Source organism: Dysidea avara, chromosome 8 (genome assembly GCF_963678975.1).
Source record: "Dysidea avara chromosome 8, odDysAvar1.4, whole genome shotgun sequence".
NCBI classification, from domain to species: domain Eukaryota; kingdom Metazoa; phylum Porifera; class Demospongiae; order Dictyoceratida; family Dysideidae; genus Dysidea; species Dysidea avara.
In genome coordinates, this window is record NC_089279.1 from 16,811,256 (window position 1) to 16,832,252 (window position 20,997).

The 20,997-nt window shown below is 37.5% G+C and overlaps 2 protein-coding genes across 2 annotated transcripts; one reads left to right on the top strand and one right to left on the bottom strand.

Moving 5' to 3' along the window:
• Positions 1-1,225: 1,225 nt before the first annotated feature.
• LOC136264803 (cleavage and polyadenylation specificity factor subunit 1-like) lies at positions 1,226-10,927 on the bottom strand. Its single transcript, XM_066059572.1, has 12 exons — positions 10,862-10,927; positions 10,292-10,372; positions 10,020-10,180; positions 7,693-7,882; positions 5,955-6,046; positions 4,970-5,116; positions 4,326-4,465; positions 3,014-3,107; positions 2,528-2,621; positions 2,099-2,246; positions 1,556-1,635; positions 1,226-1,294 (listed from the first exon to the last, which is right to left on the bottom strand). Exons 1-12 carry the CDS (start codon positions 10,925-10,927, stop codon positions 1,226-1,228), a joined length of 1,362 nt encoding a protein of 453 aa, XP_065915644.1.
• A 683-nt stretch (positions 10,928-11,610) lies between these two features.
• Positions 11,611-19,849, top strand: LOC136263140 (dual specificity protein phosphatase 22-like). Its single transcript, XM_066057636.1, has 8 exons — positions 11,611-11,734; positions 11,784-11,817; positions 16,002-16,087; positions 16,261-16,310; positions 16,838-16,882; positions 17,400-17,429; positions 17,483-17,654; positions 19,469-19,849. Exons 1-8 carry the CDS (start codon positions 11,714-11,716, stop codon positions 19,583-19,585), a joined length of 555 nt encoding a protein of 184 aa, XP_065913708.1. The 5' UTR covers positions 11,611-11,713; the 3' UTR covers positions 19,586-19,849.
• Positions 19,850-20,997: the final 1,148 nt, after the last annotated feature.

Genomic DNA, 20,997 nt, shown 5'->3' on the forward strand with positions numbered 1-20,997 from the left:
AGAGTTTTGAACTCTTCAGGACCAGCCATTAGGACCTTCTTTCATTGCAAAGCAAGAGCTCAAAAAATTTATGGAAATTTTTTAAACCACGCATGTACCCACAACCGGCTATGGGTGGTTTACTGAAATTGGTTTGGCTAAAACCGTGTGTCTGCATGTAGGTATGTCTGCCCAACACCCATGTGAGCAAACAGGCTTTGAGCTACAGAAAATAAAACCATCATTCAACAAATAAAGGCTATTTATGTACTGTATTAAAAGCTTAACTTTCTGCTTTCGTTGTAAGCTTGAAGGGAGTAACTGAAACCAGGTGGTAGGGGCTAGCCTACATGCTGTAACACGCATATAAGAACTGAAAAACAAAGTAGCATGCCTTGTAAGCTACATATCTTCTCGAATTGAAAGGGGACGTATCCCCTTTGTACGCAAACGAAAATTAAGAGTAGCCATGAGGCTTTGTGTAGTGAATTTGTGTAGTGAATTTGTGTATGAAGACACGATAGACAAGTTATAAAACAGTTAAAAAGATACTTCTTTGCATAATTTGTGGTTTAACGTGGCTTGCCCGAGTTACACTTCATTAGTAATGATACATAGCAACGTAATTGATGAATTACAAAATATGAATGTACTGTACGCATTGTTACAAAGCAAAGTGAGAAATAAATTAATAGCATGATGTGTGTGTTAATTTATAAAGAGAGTTCCGTATATTCAAGGAGTTGGATTTAACTGGGTACCTGGATTTTAGAATTATGTAGCACAGCATCAACTTGTTATAATTAGTAAACACTTCACCTCAAATCTACTGTAAAATTAGGCTCAAGCATGTGGGACCTAGCCAGTTTTGTTCAGTTACTCTAATAGAACATACACCTGTCAACAAAATATTGTAATAGAACTGTCATTTTGATGTGTTAGATTACATACCTGTGCATTTAAGTAACATACTGATATATCTGATATTCCGCTACAGTATGTGGAACCTCTACACAACAGAACACTGTAAGACCAAACTGCAATTTTACTGTTCTCCGTTATTAGAAGTAAAAATGGCATTGGTAGAGGTCTATATAGGTACCACAGAAGCCATCTTGATAAAGAGTTTAAACAGATAGTGTCCTTTATTCAGTGGGTCTTTCAAGAGAAGTTTCACACTTCAATACATGTACAATGTGCTTTATGTCTTTGTCATACATCCTCAATACAAATTAGTAACACTCGGTTACAGCCCTTTCAATTGGTAAACAGGTTTAGCCAACACAAGTTTAGCTAACAAGTTACTACCTAACAACTACATAACAACATAAACACACTATCCTTAGGAACATGTCATAACATGTAACCATGAGATATACCATGGCATAAACATTGTAAACTGAAGTCACACAGAACAGAAGTATGTATTTATGTCATAAACATGTCCAGCTCTTTGATGAGTACCACATTTCACAGCATGCAAAGCTAGTAAAATTAATTTGCTTAATGGCCATGACCACTTTTAAAAGCAACAGCCCCACACTTGGCCCAACGTCTCACTAAAGATATTGCATACCTCGAAGGAATAAGAAATATGGTGTGCTCCTCCTGAAGTAGCTTCACTGCCATACATCTCCAAATCATCAGTATCATCAGCTAATAGTAGAATAGCACATGTAGTTAAGCCGGAAAAAACAGTGAAAAGGAAGAATGTATTTTTTCTGAACAGAAGTAACATTTTAGCTAATTAGAAAACCTATGACGGTACAGGTGTGAAGAGCAGACATGTACGATTTAGCTTGATCACAAGTTTGGGAAATGACCATGCATATTAAATTGTAGTTTCATGGTTTCCCCACATTGAGAAAACTTTGATGGGTTGCAAATAAAATGACAGACATTTCAATGAAAAGATTTCAGTGGATCAAGTGGTACAGAGACTGGCGAGGCGATCTCTTATTGAGGTCATTCAGTATCTCTTAGCTGTCTACTTTGAGGTAGCTAGCTATTAAATAAGAATTCCCTGTACTCGATACATTGTTTAAACTACTCAAAAATATAAACGCTCTAAAAAATACATTTAAAAGCTACACAGAAATATAATCCACGATCTGCTCACCCATCCAGTCTTCTGTTTTGATCCTCTTGAAGGCTAGTTGTCCTGGTGATGTTACGAGGTCAAGTTGTCTCTTTGAAGTATACTTCAGTAGGAGGGAGTTACCAAGTCTTGAACCGAGAAACAAGTACTGGCTACCCACACAACACATCTGTATGATGGAATAATATGTATGTGTGAGGGTAGTATATGGTACCAGAAATTTATGAGACATGTTACACACATGCATGCATGTGTATAAATACACACTACACACGCGCGCGCACATACACACACGCGCACGCACACACACACTACACACACACGCGCGCGCACACACACACTACACACTACACACACACATGTACACACTACACACACACATGTACACACTACACAACACACACACACACACACTACACACACACGCGCACACACTACACACTCACTTACACATGAGGTAATCACACCAGCAGCAGTTTTAGTAAAGATAAAACTCTTCATCCCTCTCACGGTAACCGAGTCAACAACGAGCGTTACAACATAACTAGTAGCAAAGATCATATCATATACACTGAATACTATGTATATACAAGAAATTTACCACAACATTTTAGACTACAATTTGCATATACGTACAGTGTAGTTTGTACAACTGTTTACAACTTAATGTGTTGGTTGAAAATTATTGGGAACAACCATGGATAAAAAAAAACAATATGTCATCAAGTTAACTGGTTAAACCAATCATCACCAACAAAAATTAGCACCACAAAACTACACACTATACACAAGAAAGACAGTGTAACTTTGGAAACACATTTCAGTACTACAACATATTGAAAATCATATTGCTTAAAGCAAATGGGATAAAAGTATGAGTTACAGCAAGTAATGTACACCACTACCTGAATAAATTGTATAGAATTAAACACTCACATTTCTCCTCCCTTCAGTGATACTAATAGCTGGTCATGTGCAAGGAACGTGGCATTACAGCTGTCCAGTGTTAGCACCACTCCTGGCTGTTTCTCTATTGGGGTGACCAGAATATAGGTTATAACTTGTTCATGAAACAAGCACAGTGCTTTTAATTTGAGAATATGTATACATATATAATTTTCTAAACCACACAATTTTCTAAACTTTTATTCACAGCAAATATCATGTTTCACTGATAGTGAGAAAACAATGTGCTACATATTTATGACTCAATGTAGTCACCAAGGTGTAGCTTAAAGAGACATTTAAAGAGACAGAGGTAGTGCTACTAGACACTAATGTTGAAAGGTCTATCAAATCACAAATACATAAATACAGTAGGGCCTCCGTTTGAGGCATAATTGTGCTCAGATATGTTAGTTTGTTAAAGCCACTGTTTTATGCAGAACAGTACCAAACTACTCTAATAGAACATACAGCTTCAATAAAAATAAAACACTAATTTAACAGTCACTTATAATTTACTACATACTGAGTCGGATTGTTAATTTCAGTAAAATAATACTATCTGTTAGGCGCATACGCCTAATTAATATTTACGGTGTGTTTAACACGGAATCACTACGTTGTAATAGAGTAGTTCATGGTCACCACACCAATGTATAAGGAATTTTAAGGATATTTGACTCCATTTCTGAATGAAATCCTTTGTGATGAACTATCACAATCTAGAAGGCTGGCTTGCTGTATACATAGCAAAGGGAGACTTCAAGGGATATGTAAGCACTTGAGGAGACATTAATTTTCCAGTATTTCCAGCTTTTCTTCCCATGCGTAGCTTCGTCACGTGTAAGCGTCGCATTGGGCCATGTGCGCTTATCAGCCATGGTTAAGTACAAGAAATATGTATGTGCTTAACAAATAATATGCGCTTAATAGACATATGTGCTTAACAACCCGACTCTACGGTACAGTACAATACGCAGCACAATGGATGGTATAACAAGACCCCCCAATCGTACACATAGCAGCAGTCTACCCATCAAATATGTCACGCACACGTACACATCAGAGAACTTACTCAGTGGCACATTAGTACTGTTGTCTGTGATGGAGTTAAGGGAAACATCAACAGATGGGAAACTCTGGTTGAGGTAGTGTAGTGAGTTGACAGCAAATACCAGCACTCCACCTTGTCAATAAACACACACACACACACACACACACTAAACACTTGCACATACATAGATACATACAGTCAGTACCGTTTAACATAGTCAAGCCATGCACATTAAATTCTTGAACATACCCAATGGTTTGGGGACTGCTATAGCCTTAAAGCAGTCAAATGGAAGGTTGGCCATAGTCCAGATGACCGGGTATTGTTGGCCTGACATGTTAATAGACACTGCTACTATACCACAAGTGTCTTTCCGGACTGGCACCCGCCTGAGGTAAAGACAACATTAGACACAGTTCACAGTAAGTGTTAAGGATATGGAGGTACGTACCAGTGGAATTTTTACAAAATAATATAGATTTACATATACGCTTTTTTTCTATATCTGGTCTTCAAATTTGTAAATCCTGCTACCCTAAGTAATTTTCTTCAAGTACTGGTTCAAACAAGCTGAGTTGGAGCCACTAAATCTATCAGGAAAAATAGCTGTCACCTTCAAATTCAGTTGCGACTATCAAAAGTCTCTGCAAAAATTTTTCATCCTAACCACAAGCTGAATCAATTACAGACAGTGATTGGTAATCTCACAACACATAACTTGTACATGCCTTGGACATTTTCTGTACCAAACAGAACTTCCAATGTCATATACTACCACATGACATATAAAGCTACCTGCCCCCTAAACAGTATCTAGCAGCATAGCTGAACAGAATACCCACAGTACAGACAAACAGACAGACAGACACACACACACACACACACAATCTCACCCAGACCAGGAGGGTAGGTGTTCACAGAGGAACAAGATGGTAGGGTTATGGTATCCATGAAGAAACTGATAATCCTTAACATTGATCACTGGTGTAGCTAGCTCCCTCAAGTTGATCACCAAACTGGGTAACACTGCACTACGATCACTACAGGAATTACATGTTAACTAATACATTACAACATATATAAACAGGCAAATTCCTACATCCTTCACAATAAAGCAGGTAAAATACCATACAGCACGGTAGTACTGTGCAGTAGGGAACCACCCCCTCAGAAAAAAAAATGGCACTCCCAAATCACAAGCTGCTGAAAAAAAATTATACATCACCGAAGAGTTTTAAGTCTAATCTATATAGAGTGTCAAATTGTTTGTTAGCTTTTTTCACTATCAGTAAACTCCTATACACCACATCAAAGAAATAGGCTACTGCATACTAAACATGCCTGCTACTGGTACTAATTGCTACCACTCAAAATAACCATTTCACTTGATTATTCAGCTATGTTTTAACCTGTAACACAATGGTTAACACTACAGATTTGATTTTTTCTTTTACTACATATTTGACATCACTCACACCCAACATTTGCTTCTCAACACACTGTATAGTGTACAAAGCATCTACCATCAAGAGTTCATAATATTTGTATTGCCCATACAAATATTATGAACTCTTGGTACCATGGACTTAACTTTGTTCCCTTTGTGTCCCATTTCATTATATTTGCACTGAAATTTGCAGTATAGTAGTGCACTAATGTAGTTTTCTTTTCATCACAAGTAGTACATGCATGACTACACTTCAAGTACTGTTCTTCATATTGAGGTCTGTATTCAATAGAAAATTCTGTTAAATAAAGTTTCTCTTGAAGGCAATTTTAGACTTGACTATACCCTCCACTCAAGGCATACTTTGAGGCTAATTTCTGGTCAATGCTTACTCCCAAGCCTTCAAGATCCTATTCACCACTATTCAGTACTGTATAATACATGAGTCTGCAAATGTCTCTGACATATCCAGTAAAGTTGGAGCATCAGTTCCAGCATCAGTTCCAGATTGTTTGTATAACTTCTGACACATCAGTTAATACTAAGCTCATGGTAGGTGTAGTGAACACAGACCCCTCTCCTCCCCCTCAAGAGACCTTTTCTTTATAGTTATAATCATTATTATTATATTTGTGAACAACATAATTGGCAGGTAATGCAGTACACGTGATGACATGTGTCTGATGAAGCACGTAGCAACTTGTAGTAACAACGGCTGCCAGAGATGTCATAAACATAGAAACCACATCAAGAGTCGTACCGAGTAATATAAAAGTACCAAGCCAATGATAACCATTATATTTCTGTTTCAAGGAGATATTGACAATCATGAAGTTGTTCATTACAAGTATCATATTGATATTCTGTGTGTTAACAAGTGCTCAAGAGCCACGTGAGCCGTGTAAGCCTCGCAAGTGCAGACGAGTGGAGATATTTGAAAATGGACTTGCTTATGGAGGGAGAAGGGTCGGCGACACAATCCGATTTTTTTTGTGATCCTGGATATTTACTGCGTGGCCAATCTTCTGTAACATGCATGTGTGTTAATGGACAGACAATGTGGTCACATAGAATTCCAATTTGTGTTCACAAGGGTCAGTTGTCATACTGTAGTTGATATATTATGTTACAAAAAGCAATAGACCCTTAACTTATAAATGTGAAATATACCACGTAAGTAAGGTGTGGCACTGATGGAGATTTAAGGTTAGTTTCAATTAGAAGAATCATTTTCTGTAAAGTGTAGATTGTAGTGACGGTGTTGCACATAACTTAAGTAAACAACTAAACTATTGGCTGATTTCTACAATGGAAATTTAACAGTGCATTCATCTAGCTTTGTATCCGTGGTAACACTCATTCCTGCTGTCACAGGCGAACTAGTCTTTCTCTTTGTAGACCCCTTGGTGCATCATGTACAGTAATCAGTGCTTAGTCACAGCACAAAGAATCTGCTGCACTTTTACCATCTACATAAGTTTTTCGTACATGTCATGCAACGTGTAGCCTAAAATGTAATATGTAACTTGCTGTGTTCATTAACCTTATGAAATGCTGACGTACAGACACGCTCAAACAACACATGCTGTGCTGCACACTAGTGAACTGTGTCATGTAATCCAAAGAAAGAGCACAAAAACACAAACAGTAAACATTTAGCATACAAAACAATAACAATAGAACATCGTATACAAGTGTGTACAAATGTGTGTGCTACAGTGCCTGTCTATGAAGGAATTTCACTGTAAAACTAATAAAGTTTTACTTTATTTTATTATTGCAGAGGAGCACGCCATCACATGTGCCACAGTCTCTTTGACAGTAGGAAGCCTGAATGGAACATTATGTTTAAAAGAGGTGATAGCAGTATTCTCTAAATTTGCTAGCATACTCTTATTTCACACAGAATGGTATAGTCACAGTAAAGGAAATAGTGACCAATTTACCTCAAGGATCGCATGGCTTCCACATATACATACACACATACGGTGACTTCAGCAATGTATGTACTAGTACACGTGGTCATTATAATCCATTGGGTATGACCCATGGAGCCCCTACTGATGAGGAAAGGTATAAGCTTTATTTTTTTCATATTAGTAAAGTATCTTATATTACATTTATTCATCCTCTAGGCATGTTGGTGATTTGAGAAATATCGTTGCTAACACTAGCAACATGGCTACCGTGGTCGCTAATCTCCCTCAATGGACCATTCTCAATAGTGAGATAAAGTATTGTCATACATGGTGGAGAAGATGACCTTGGTACAGCTGGTAAAGCAGAAAGTGTGGCAACTGGAAATGCTGGCCCCCGGCTGGGTTGTGGAGTGATCACCATAGCATCATGCAGTATCTGTCTGCAGCACATAGACATGATAACTTTAGTGTCTCTAATGTTTTGAACAGGAAAAACTGTTTTTGCAATCATATCCTTTTGTGTGCTTTATCAAATAAAGTCCATATTATGCGTAATAACACATGTTTAAGGATAATGAGATGGTTCTGAATAGATTGCTGAACAGACTGAACATAGTAGTGACATACATAGAGCTTAGGAAAGACGGTCTCTCGAAATGCAGAGAAGACTACAACAAGATTTCAGAGCAGTCTTATAGTATATGCACATATATGCATTAGAGATGCATTAGAGATGCAACAATATATCGATATATCGCGTATCATATCGTTTTAAGACAATATCGCTGTATCGATACAAAGTAAAACCATATCGATATATCGCATATCGTGATATATCGACATATCGTGGCTTGTTAACATGGCTGACAATCAAATTATTGTACATTGTGGTTAAACTGAGTAGTATGTAATGCTTCGCAAAGAAAAATTAGCTTACTTATTTCTCTTCAAAAGCAAAAACAACAACATAGACCATTGCTTAGACTCCACTTTGTATCGCACAATATATCACTGTATTGTGATACACCAGAGGCAATATATCGATACGTCTACATACTGTATCGTTGCATCTCTAATATGCATGGTCTCCCATATCTATAGCTTTAGTGGTTTAGGGATAGTATCTGACTTCACTTAACTGAATTAAGCCTGCTGAGACATTACTTATTTATTATAAGAATAACTGGTGCGGTGCAATAAGTATGTGAAGTAGGTATGATTCTACAGCAGTCTAAAAGTACCACACCATTATGTATCACACAATATAACAAGACAAATATCATAACCACAACATAGAAATTTACCACACATCACTATAATTAATAAAAATCACTCAGAAGTGCAGTTGTCAGACCCTCATTTATCTGTACTGTTGCTTACACAAAATAACTGTTGAGCGTATATATGAATGTTTTAGTGTATGCTATATTAGAGCATTTTGAATGAACCATAAAATACTCTAACCAGTCAAGTGCATCTGAACCACGCACTATATTTATAGCAACTATATTATATTAATGCAATTTCTGTATTGTCGCAATTTGCATTGATTAGTTTGTCATGTACGAAGATCATCATCCCTACCTGCACACACCAATATTAGACACAGAAACAAGTAAATATTCAGGCTTCAATTAATGCTATTCGTTTGAGCCTTCCTCTATAGATTGAAACTCACTATCCAAAACTACCAACTTATAATGATTAACAAAATGAAGCAGGGATCAATCCATGTACCAAAAAGGAGACAAGATAGTTATCACAATATAGCTAGTTTAGTAGGAGGCTATAGTTTAGTGGGAAAATCCCTCCTTGGGCAATTTGGTCAATGACAAAGTAGAGATTCTCCACACAGCTAGCTATGGTGTGATAGCTGACTACTATTTAATTTAGCACATGGGACCCAACTAAAACTGAAAAACACACTTTTAATAGAAAATAGTGCATAACTGCACTGTTGGAATACCATACTTGTCCATTGTATTAGGGTGACTGCTTTATTAGAGTATCTTGATGTGACATTTTTAGAAGACTGCATATACAGAAAATTCTCCTTTGCATGAAGATGACAGCTAAAGGCCAGGCACAGAAAGCGGATATTCATAGCAACCACAATGTACGTTATGTGTGAGTTTGCTATTGTCACGTCAAAATGAAGGTGAATTGATTATCTATAGCCTTTGACTATGTATGGTCAGATCAGTAAGCAGAATCAAACATTTTGATGATTGCTTTAAAAATCCATTATTGGTGCTGTGTGAATATATTAAACATTAGATACACTAAAACTCTTCTGTGAAGTATTTTTTGTCATGTAAAATATTTCTATGATAACATTTAATGGCAGGATCTCTACTATACAATAAAATAAAGCATGGACGGACCCTGTTCTATTACAACAATACATTTAACACAAGCCTATGAAGCCTTAGTGATAGAACAAATCTTTAACCACAGCAAAACTCACTATTAGCAAAGACTTGAGAGCAAGAAAGCCTAAAACTATACTATTGGCCACAGACCAGTTCCTGACATTATGGTGACTAGAGAAACAGAACACCCACACGTTCTCCTTACTTGTGTGACAGTTGCGGTGATTGTAGGTCTTGTTCATCCAATAGTGAGTCATGTCGGAATGGTAACACTACTAACTTGCTGCCATAGATCAACATGGTGGCACAACGTCCCTCTGGATCTATCTTCACTATCGGCCGATGATTAGTCAGCCTCATACCATCCTGTAAAAGAAACAACACACTAAAAACATGAGCTGAGTTATCGACCCTTAAGAGCGTGATTTTATATTGTCCATTTATTCACTATGTGTGTGAATGTGTAGATTTGCTCACTCTTATGTCGTCTTCTTCAAAGTAATGTAAAGAGATAGTCTGCAGGTCTTCAGTGGCTGGGTCATACTCTACTATGGACAGCTATGCGAGGAGAGAGAATTGACAGTACAATACAGCTACAGTGTACATACATATATTTCTCTCTACTCTAGTTGCAATGCACTAAAGCACTGAGACTAGAGAAGAGCCAAAAGAAGAGACTGCAACAAAGAAACAAAACGACAGCAAGAAAAACTGAAGCAAGTAGAGAACTCCATTTGAGGTAAACAAAGCTTAGGGCCATTGTGGTTGTATGTATTAAATCTTGCAAACAATACTATCAGTATTAGGTCCAAATGATGCGTTATATCATCTCAATATTCCTATGAACCATAGATCTATACCACATATAGCCAGAGAAGGTACGACACATACACATAAGAACTATAAATATCAAACCACTAGGGTTCACCGCACCATTGAATTACGCATAAAAAGTTTACAACTAAAGTACTTTAATTTGCTAATCCTATGAGCACATAAGTGTGTCGTACCTCTTCTGACAAAAAGCTAGCTAGCAAAGATGATTACCTTGGCACTACTAAAGGCCAGCAGTAGTGCTTCTCTACAAGAGTCCACGAGCTCCACACTACCCATTGACTCAACATTACCATATAACTGATACTCTCCTACTTGTTGGAGTTTACAGTGACCTACAAGGTGTTTGTGAATGCCATACACACAGTATGTGCCATACACACAGTATTATCCAAAAAATTAATTTCATCGATTGTATACACACAACACATATCACTTAAATTACTGCAAGACAATTTATCCAACTCACCACTGCCGCCTGAGGATTCGCTCACTCCAGACTACAAACAGGTCAGAAAAGGGAACATTACCAACACGTCAACATCTACATGTAGGCCATATAAAAAGCCATAACCACAAACCACTGTATCCATAGCATGGAGCCTTGTTGGAGATTTATTTTATAGGAATAGCGCAAAACAAACTATTCTAAATAAAGCACACTGGTTTCATGTTCACTAGATACAAACAAAATGCTACTTCAAGTGTTTATAGCGTTGTGCGTGTGCTACGAATTATACTGGTAAATATGACAATGACCCAAAGTTCCTACAGACTACACTTACTTCAGTTAGGCGATACACGTGCAGATATGAGCTACACGCTACGACTACGTTTTTCTCCGCATGGCTGTAGAAATTGCATTGCACACAATGATCCACACCAGTTGGTGGGTGGATCTCTCGATAAAACGAATACATCACTACAAGCCACTCCTTAGTTATGCCTCAGCTCTCGCGGCAAACTTGCTCTTAATTTGAAAATTGTGCCACATGTTTCAGGTTAAAAAATTTCGCACTTTTTTCGAGCTCGAGGAAATTTCTTTTTCGCAGACCAGCTGAAATCATGGGTAATGCGATGGATAAAGTAAGCGAAGAGTGTTTGTGATATTGTGTAGTACATGTTGTCCGTGTAGGTGTTGCCTGGACTGTATGTCGGGGGAGCGATCGGTGAGTGACTGTAACATTTGTAACATACAAAATTTTAGCTAACAAAGTAGAAAGTTAGCCTAGGCATCTCAGCCCATTACATAATAATAATAAAGCTTTACAGGGTTTGTCTTTATGTATACGTACATGGCGTTTTGTTTGTGCATGTGACCATTCCCTTCCTGTCTTGATACACTCAAGCTTAAGACATCCTGCTAGATTAAGGAGGTAACATATAGTTGGTCAAGTCATATTGGATATAGCTCTGATGTTAGCTAGTTAAAGGGATGTCCTTCATGTTAATGTAGCACTATCATGGCATGATGTGCTTGCAGTTTAAACAACCACAAATCATAACTTACTTTGTAATGTGCTATAGATATTTGTAGCATTTGTCACATACAAATGAGGGACTAGAACTAAATGTTGGAGCTAAATATTTGGATAACTGTCTTGATGAACTTTTAGTGTTTGCTAATTGGGTTCTGAAATAAAGCATTTTTAACCCTCTGAATGCATAGAATTTGCAAATTTGTGCTAACATTATTATTTTGTCAACTTAGGATTTTGCACATAATGGTTGATTTTTCAAATTCAGCTTGTTGGTACTGATTTACTGATAGCCTGTATATATCCACACCCAGAGTTGGGGCTAACGCGTTACAATTGTAACGCGTTACGTAATATATTACTTTTGAAGTAGCGAAGTAATATAACGCGTTACATCCTTTGTAACTAGTAACTAGTAACTGATTACTAATGTCTGGAAAGAAACTACGTTACAATAGTAACTACGTTACTTCGTTAGTGAGTTACTCCGTTATGGTATCGATGCGTTAATCAGTATTTGCGTTACACTAATAATGCATTACTGTAGCGCGTTACAATACAGTATAGCCATTCAGTAACTTACACAAATTTTGTTGAGCAATCAGCTTTTAAACCCGATTCTTATTAATGCACATCTTATTGTCTCGTGATCCAACTCGTGGCATACAGTTGCTGACTCAGCTCGTTCATGACTCAGCTCAATCAGGCGTGATTCAGCTTCAATCAGGCGTGACTCAGCGATGGAGAATGATAGTGACTCTAGCAACCCTGGGATGATGGTGGAAGATAATTCTACACAGTTAGTACGAGATTTTGATAGTGCTAGTTCCACTGAAGTAGCGAAGGCTGGACCAAGAGTTGCTACATTTCATGGGTGGATGTACAAGCACTATTTTCACGTTGTTAGCGAAGATTCAAAGAATTTAAGGGTGCGTTGTATCTTATGTGGTGGTGGCAAGACACTTTCTTCTGCTAGAAACACAACTTCTAATTTCAAGAAACACTTGACTGCTATACATAAGAATGTTAAATTGGTTGCAAAAGAAGTAGACAAACCTGAAACTGAAAAGAGGCGGCAAAGAAGTGATACTGATGATAGTGAACCAAAGAGGCAGTGCACATTGCCAGATGTATTAGCCAGAAACTCCATCCCTGCACAGAAAATGCGAAGTTTGCTCTCTGAGTATATAATAGAGGATATGCAGCCTTTGTCAACTGTAGAGTCACCAAGTTTTCGTAAATTAATCAATAACATTTGCTCCACCCAAATTCCAGACAGAAAATCTTTCACCCTACATCTTGACAAAGTTTACGACTTGATGCTCAGTAAGATTAAGCAGATATTGGAAAAACTTGATGTTGTTTGCACTACTGTTGATGTGTGGACAGCTCATCACAGGAGCTATTTAGGGATGACTGTCCACTGGATAGATCCACAGATGTTAAAACGGCATAAAGCAGCCATAGCATGTACAAGGATGACAGGAAGACACACCTATGATGTTCTGGCATGCAAAATAGAACAAATCCATACAAGCTATAGCTTAGCTGGAAAAGTTTGTGCTACGATCACAGATAATGGATCCAACTTTGTTAAAGCTTTTACAGTGTTCTCAGATTCTGCTAATTGTACTACTGAAGAACGTGAAGACGTCAAGGAAGAAGGAGAGGATGTGGCCTTTGAAAACGTTGATGAACTGCTATCAGTGGACCCAGAAGAAACTAACATTGATGATGATTTAACTCAAGTGCAGTATGACTTACCACCACACTATAGGTGTGCTGCACACACACTTAATCTGGTTGCCAGTAAAGATGTTGACAAATTCCTTTCATCTTCCACTACATCGAAGACTGTGTACCGCAACTCATTTGCTAAGAGTTCTGCCTTATGGAATAAGGCAAGTAGATCCACAGTAGCTTCAGATACTGTACAAGAAGTAACTAAGAGAAAGCTGATTGTGCCCACTGCCACAAGGTGGAACTCTTATTATGATGCAATAGTTAGAGTAACAGAGAATTCTTTAGTAGAATTAAATGAGCTCTGTACGAAATTGAAGTTGCGTTGTTTCAGTGAGCGAGAGTTTAAGTTTCTGAAGGAGTATTGTGTTGTTTTAAAGCCTCTTTCAAGAGGTTTAGACATTTTGCAAGGAGAAGACAACTGTTTTTTTGGTACTGTATTGCCAACCTTAGAAGCTATTATCAAGAAAGTGGTGGCTCTTCGACCTGATCTTTCATCAATGACCATTGGGCTTGCTGGTGCAGTAGAAGATGCCATCAGAGATCGTTTCCAGAAGGTTTTCCAAAATGATAATGCCATCATAGCAGCCATAACTTTGCCAAAGTTTAAGCTCAAGTGGGTGGAATCACAAAGCAAAAAGGATCTGTATAAGCAAATGCTCATCCAAGAAATGCGATCACATGCTACAGATGAAGTTGTGGCTGTGCAAAAATCACAGGATCAGCCAACTAAAAAGAATAAAGATGATTTCTATGACTTTAAATCAGATGAGGAATCAGAGTCACAGAGCAATGTGGAAATTGAAGCAAATGATTATTTAAATAATGCAAAGACTATTGAGAGTCTCCACAGATATCCTGTAGTAAAAAGGCTTTTCCTTTTGTACAATACGGCATTGCCTTCCAGTGCCCCAGTTGAACGACTATTCAGTCTAGGTGGATTAGTGTTAACACCAAAACGAACCGATTGATTGATGACAGATTTGAAAAATTACTTCTCATGAGATACAACAAGGACTTTTTACATATTTAGTTTTATGTGGACAGTGCTTGTACATATGTAATTTAATTGTATTATTGTCTCACATGATTACATTGCAAATTTATTATCACTTAATTCACTTTATGTCTACTGTCTTGAAATGATATTGCTAGTAAGAAGTAACTAGTAACGTAACTACTAGTTACTTGGTAAAAAGTAACTGTAAATGTAACTGAGTTACATGAGATGAAAGTAACTAGTAACTAGTAACTGATTACTTTTTTTGAAGTAACTACCCCAACTCTGGACACCAGACCTGTCAACAGCTATGAGAGTTATGCAAACACTCTGGACCAACTGTCAAGGTGCAGAATGTGCAACATTGTGAGATTTTCAGGACGTCCCTAACAGGCTGTTTTGTGGCCTTGGCTAGCCCATTTTTGCACTCCACTCCTCTGTGAGTCAGCAACATTTGTGGCAGAACTTATCTTAATTACAGGTTTTTGCAATTGAATTTGTCGCCTTTGCGATTGGATTCGTCCCGTTTGCAGTTGAATTCGTCGGTTTTGCAATAGAATTCGTCGCGTTTGCATTACAATTCGTCATAAACAAAACAGCTCCAAGAAACCAACCGTTCATTAAGAGGTGAATTATTTATGCCATGGAGAGTTACACTTGAGACACTAGAAGGTAATTGGAGCTGGTAGCTGTCTGACAGGCTAATTAGCTTGCTTGCGAGTGACCACACCCATCACCACACCCATTGCAAATGGTGTAGTAGAGTTTGGAATGTTGCTGGATAGGCTGTAGAGGAAGAATTATTGCCTTATAAAGAGTTGTTTACTATTGTTGTACTTGAACAAGTTCTTGTAGCAGCTGCTATACCATGTTTTCGTGTTTTCGCCAGCTGCAAAGTTGCTGAATTCAATTGCAAAAACCTGTAATGGCAGGAAGGGCCGCTTTGTCCAATACTTTTAAAGGCATAAGCAACTCTGAAAATTCTGTATGCGTAGCTGCCAGTACTGATGAGCTAGCTACAATGCTATGTTGTTTTTCCTGTGATTGTGAATCATCTGTGTATGTGTGCTGCAATATTCATCAAAAAAAATATTTCCTAGGCATCTAAGCATTTTTTTTGTCTGTCGTTTTGCAGGGTCACCCAAAGCAAAGCAAAAACTTGTTGAAAACAAGATAACTCATATCTTATCCATCCACGATACAGCAGCACCTGGGGATAAGGTATGTTATATCTCCAAGAAATAAAAGTCGTATTGACTTGTCACTGTCCATGGACTGTTAATTTGACCAATATCAGTCATTAAAATGACAAGGCTTTATTTACTGATTGATACAGGAACTAAATTCCTTTGTCATGCAATATTGCATATACCACTTGTTGTCTTCCCCCATAGGATTATGTGTACAAGTGTGTAAGGTGTGCTGACAGTCCATCCACTAATTTGTAAGTTTTCAGAGATTTTGTTACATACACATAACAGTTGTTGTGAGTGGCCTGAAAATGTAACCTAGCGCCATCATGTAGCTACCAGATGTGCGTACATGCGTGCTGCTAACCTCCTACTGGTGGACCTGGTATATATATATTTAACACACCACTTTTTGGTGGTGTGGCAAATGCCAGCACCTCTGGTTTTGACTGTGTGCCGGAGACCAGACATTCCCTCACATTGGATTTGCACTACAACAATGGGGCTCACTCTATCAAGAGTATATCCATGTATCTATTATGAACTCTTGACACTATGCATACAGATCTGACACTGCATACAGATTGTACACTGTATGGACCAAAAAGGCTCAGGTCCCTCACCATGCATTCTCTGTGGCCCATCCACCTTCTTCCTTGAGGTGTTCATTTTCTTAAAAATAAATTTCGTTACCCAGCACCCTTTGGCTAAGTAAATATAGATACACATGTGTATGTGTGCACATTGTATTTGTAGTCATTATTATTATATCTCCATTTAGAACACAATATTATGATGAGTGTTTTCAATTCATCCACGAGTGTCGGTAAGTCCTGAAGTATACATGGGGTGTAATTTATTACAACCACAGATAGTTTAGATACATGTACAATATATTTTTGTTACCTAAATCTTTTCTCCTTATATGGAGATTTCTCTATTAACATGGTATACGTTTATTCATGATACATTTCCTGTTGGGTAGTGTCTGTTTTAACAAGTATGGAGGAAAGTGTGGCTGTGGTGGAGTGTATGGTTTGTATATGGGATGTTAGTATAGTGTATTCAGAGAGCCTTGAGGTCAATCTATATATAGATTTACCATATATACACCCTGTAACTTGACATAATGATACTGCAAAGTACCTATCTGACACAATATCATGATATGTCATTTCATGGTATCTTTTAAAAGTGATAAGTGATAGTTGGTTTAACTTGGTGATTCACATGTATACATATATACCTGCATGCATATCTGTATATACTTGCATGTATGTGTGTGTGCAAAAGATACCATCCTATACAGTACCTGTGTACCATGTATTCTGCTCTACCAATAGGTTGAATGGAGGATCAGTATTCATCCACTGGTGAGCCTGCTGTGTATACAGTAAGGACAGCCATTGACATATTTACCATACAGTATGGCAGGGATATCAAGGTCTGTAACAATCACAGCGATGTACATCATGTTGGTGACTAGTCTGAGCCATGAACAAGCCCTCACTATTATCAGACAGTGTAGACCTCAAGCTGGGCCTAACATTGGCTTCAGAACACAACTAAAGGATTACTATGATAAATATGCTGAAGTGGTAAGTGTCAGTGTTGAAACCGGGTCGGGTCATCCGGGTCAACCGGGTCACATTTTCTCCGGGTCATCCGGGTCTGACCCGGTTTATAAATTATCCGGGTCTGACCCGGATTGGATCACGTGAGAAACGAAATTGATCGTTTGACGACGTGGAACCTATAAACGCTAGTCGCGTAGCTCTTTCATGAGCCACGCCCACTTATCGCATTACAAACATACGCTCAGCCATGCCCATTTATTAGTAAGTGCAGTCTGTAGCATGAAACTGTGTCCGTTTCTGTCTACAAGCTTACGTGGAGCCACGCCCACTAATCGATTAATGTATGAGTTGTATATAGTCTAGGTATAGTCTTGCAGCAGGATGTTAAGTACTTTTGTGAGCCACACCCTTTTTAATATATTGGGAAATTGCAATACTAAGTATGTATGAAGCCACACCCAATTGCTGTCTGTAAACTCACAGTAGTTACGTGGAACCAAACCCACTGACTGATTTTAAATTATAAACTTACCGGCTTAGTTATCACATAACTACTCGTTTACTCAACACGAATGGAACGCTCAAAATGTAGTCTCGCTCGCTCGAGAATACCCGAAACATAGCTCTTATCACGCGCCTCGGCTTAATTCAATCCGGGTCAAATCCGGGTCTGACCCGGATTGCTATCCGGGTCAGTGGGTCATCCGGGTCAGCAGTAGTGACCCGGTTTCAACGCTGGTAAGTGTATTATTCCTATCCCATTAGTACTGTAGATTTTGTGCTAAGTGAAAATGTTGTATGTAAGAAATTTATGAGCCAACCACTGATTATATTTTTCCCTAGTTGGCTTTTACAACTTGCACATAAGTTTATCACAAAGATTTAGAGTATCTGTTTGATCAACAGTGTTGGGCAGGTACTTTTAAAAAGTAATATGTTACTTGTTATTCGTTACTGCCACTGCAATGATAGTTATGTAGTATTACTTCAGTTTAAAGGTAACTAGTTATATCAAGACTCTTTTATTATGGACCCTTGGTAATATGTTATATTACATATTACACAATGTATAAAGGTACTTCGTTAGGTAATAATATTACAGTAACGTGCTAGTTGTACTTCATTAGGTAATGAGTGTCGTTAGTAGTAACAAGTAGTAATACGCTACGTTATAGTAACACATTATTTAACAATCCGTTAGATATTACTAGCATACTTCGCTACTGCATTAGGTAATAATACACGTAACCTGTTACAAAAGTAACTTTTTGTAATGCATTACGCCCAACACTGTTGATCAGTAATACAGTAACCCGTAGTATGAGTGCTGGCATCTCCTTGATTGTACTTACATATAATCATGTTTTACAGGGTGGTAAAGTAGGATATATGTTGCATGCATGAGTTTACATATACCAATCTAACGCAGTATCAAAATTATGCTGTCCATTTCATCTAAATGATATTTTCATGGAAACATGCTACGTATACAATTGTTCAATCCGAAGCACCACACAAGATGGCATGTCAGCTGCAGGAAGTGGAACTATTGAACAACTGTACTCAGGGATGGATTTAGCTAGAGGGGCCATGCAACTTGAAAGTTCAAAATACTCTAAATGAACAGTCATATACTCTAATAAAACAATCACAAAACAATGATTCAATTGTTTATCATAATACTAAACATAATTGCAGACAATCCGCACTCAAATTAATGGAACTAGGAAAATTAATTGATTGCTAGTGTGAAAAGTTGAAATTCTACAGTCGAAATACAGTGTTATAATGATGTCTTCTTACTGTATCACATGCTGTGTACTTTACCACTTTAGCAAAGAATTAAGATCAAAGAGAAATATCCCCACAAAACTCTTTATGATGAGGATGAAAAGGCAGCTCAGCAGTTACTCATTGATTCAGTTGAAAAGCCATCGTCTTCTTACAATTGATTATTGTGATAGTTGGCCACTTAGTAGATTTACATTTTTAGATGTCAATATCCACTATTATTATCTATGTGTACATATATGGACATACGTGGACACTATATTTATAATTACGTACACCTGTTAATTTATTATCAAACCTGTCTGTATTGGTTTATTTTTATGTGGATGCATGCAGTATTTTTTTTCTTTTTTGTAACATACACCTCGTCTAGGTATATAAAGTATGCACTTCAAATTCGTGTTAGCAAGAAACTCTTGAAAGTATATCGTTGCATGATAAAAGAGACAGTTTTAACAAATTGTAATTGTTGACTTACATGGTAGGTTACGGGTAAATTTTAGTAATCTTTATTTGAAAATCGTGCCACACACTTCAGATATTTTTCAGGCTCAGTTTGTACACTGTCAGAAGTAATAAATAATGCAATGACTAAAGTTAGCGAAGTGTGTTCAAGTAATATTATGTAGTGTTTATCCTTTAGATACTGCCCAGACTCTAGGAGTTTATAGTAAGTGCAGCATAGAGACCACAAGGCAACAGTAATTTCCAGGGTAAATATGTTAAGGGAGCATGCTACTATTCCTATATGGCTTCATAACAAATGATGGTTTTCATTACTCTCTGCTTGCTTTCAATTCCCTTTTCTATTAGATGTGTTTGTGGTGCTTCCGTCTCCATAACAACCATTTTGGTCAGCCAGATTTGTACACTACATGTATATCAAAGGGTTTATTTCTTTAGTATCCGACCCAGATGTGCCTTCTCACCAACCACAGCAACTACAACGAACTTAACTTGCCCTACATCTCATTGCTTTCTCCACTACCACATATTTTTGTTGATTAGCTGATTTATAAGCAGCGCATTATGGTTTCTTGTCTGTAATTTCTGTATAGTGACTGGATTGATTGTAGAGGCTGGTACTTCTCATATACTGTTCTTTGTTTGTAATCTATCAGAGTGGAATGGCCATGTCGCTTGCTCAGTTAATTTAATGTGTGTCTAGCTCCTTCCTTTTTGCAGAATGTGATAGTTTACCATGAATTGTTACAAAAAGAAGTTAGCAAACAAGTGTGTAAGGAATTTGAAATATTAGAATGGAGATCATAGGCAATGGGAGGGAAGTCATTTACACAGTTCATAAATTTGTGGTGTTGTGTAGCTAATACATTTTATTTGTTACAAACATGAAGTGAACCAGATACTTAGTGCAAGTTTTGAAACCATGCATAATTGTTTGAAACTATAATCCAGACAACAGTGTTTATAAATTTTTGTTTCAAATTGAAATTTCTCAGAGTTACATTCACTGTCATTATAGGCATGTTTTGGCTTTTCACCATTTAAAGCTCAATTTAAAGCAAAGCAACATTTTGTTGACAACAAAATAACTCATGTCTTTTTAAAGCAT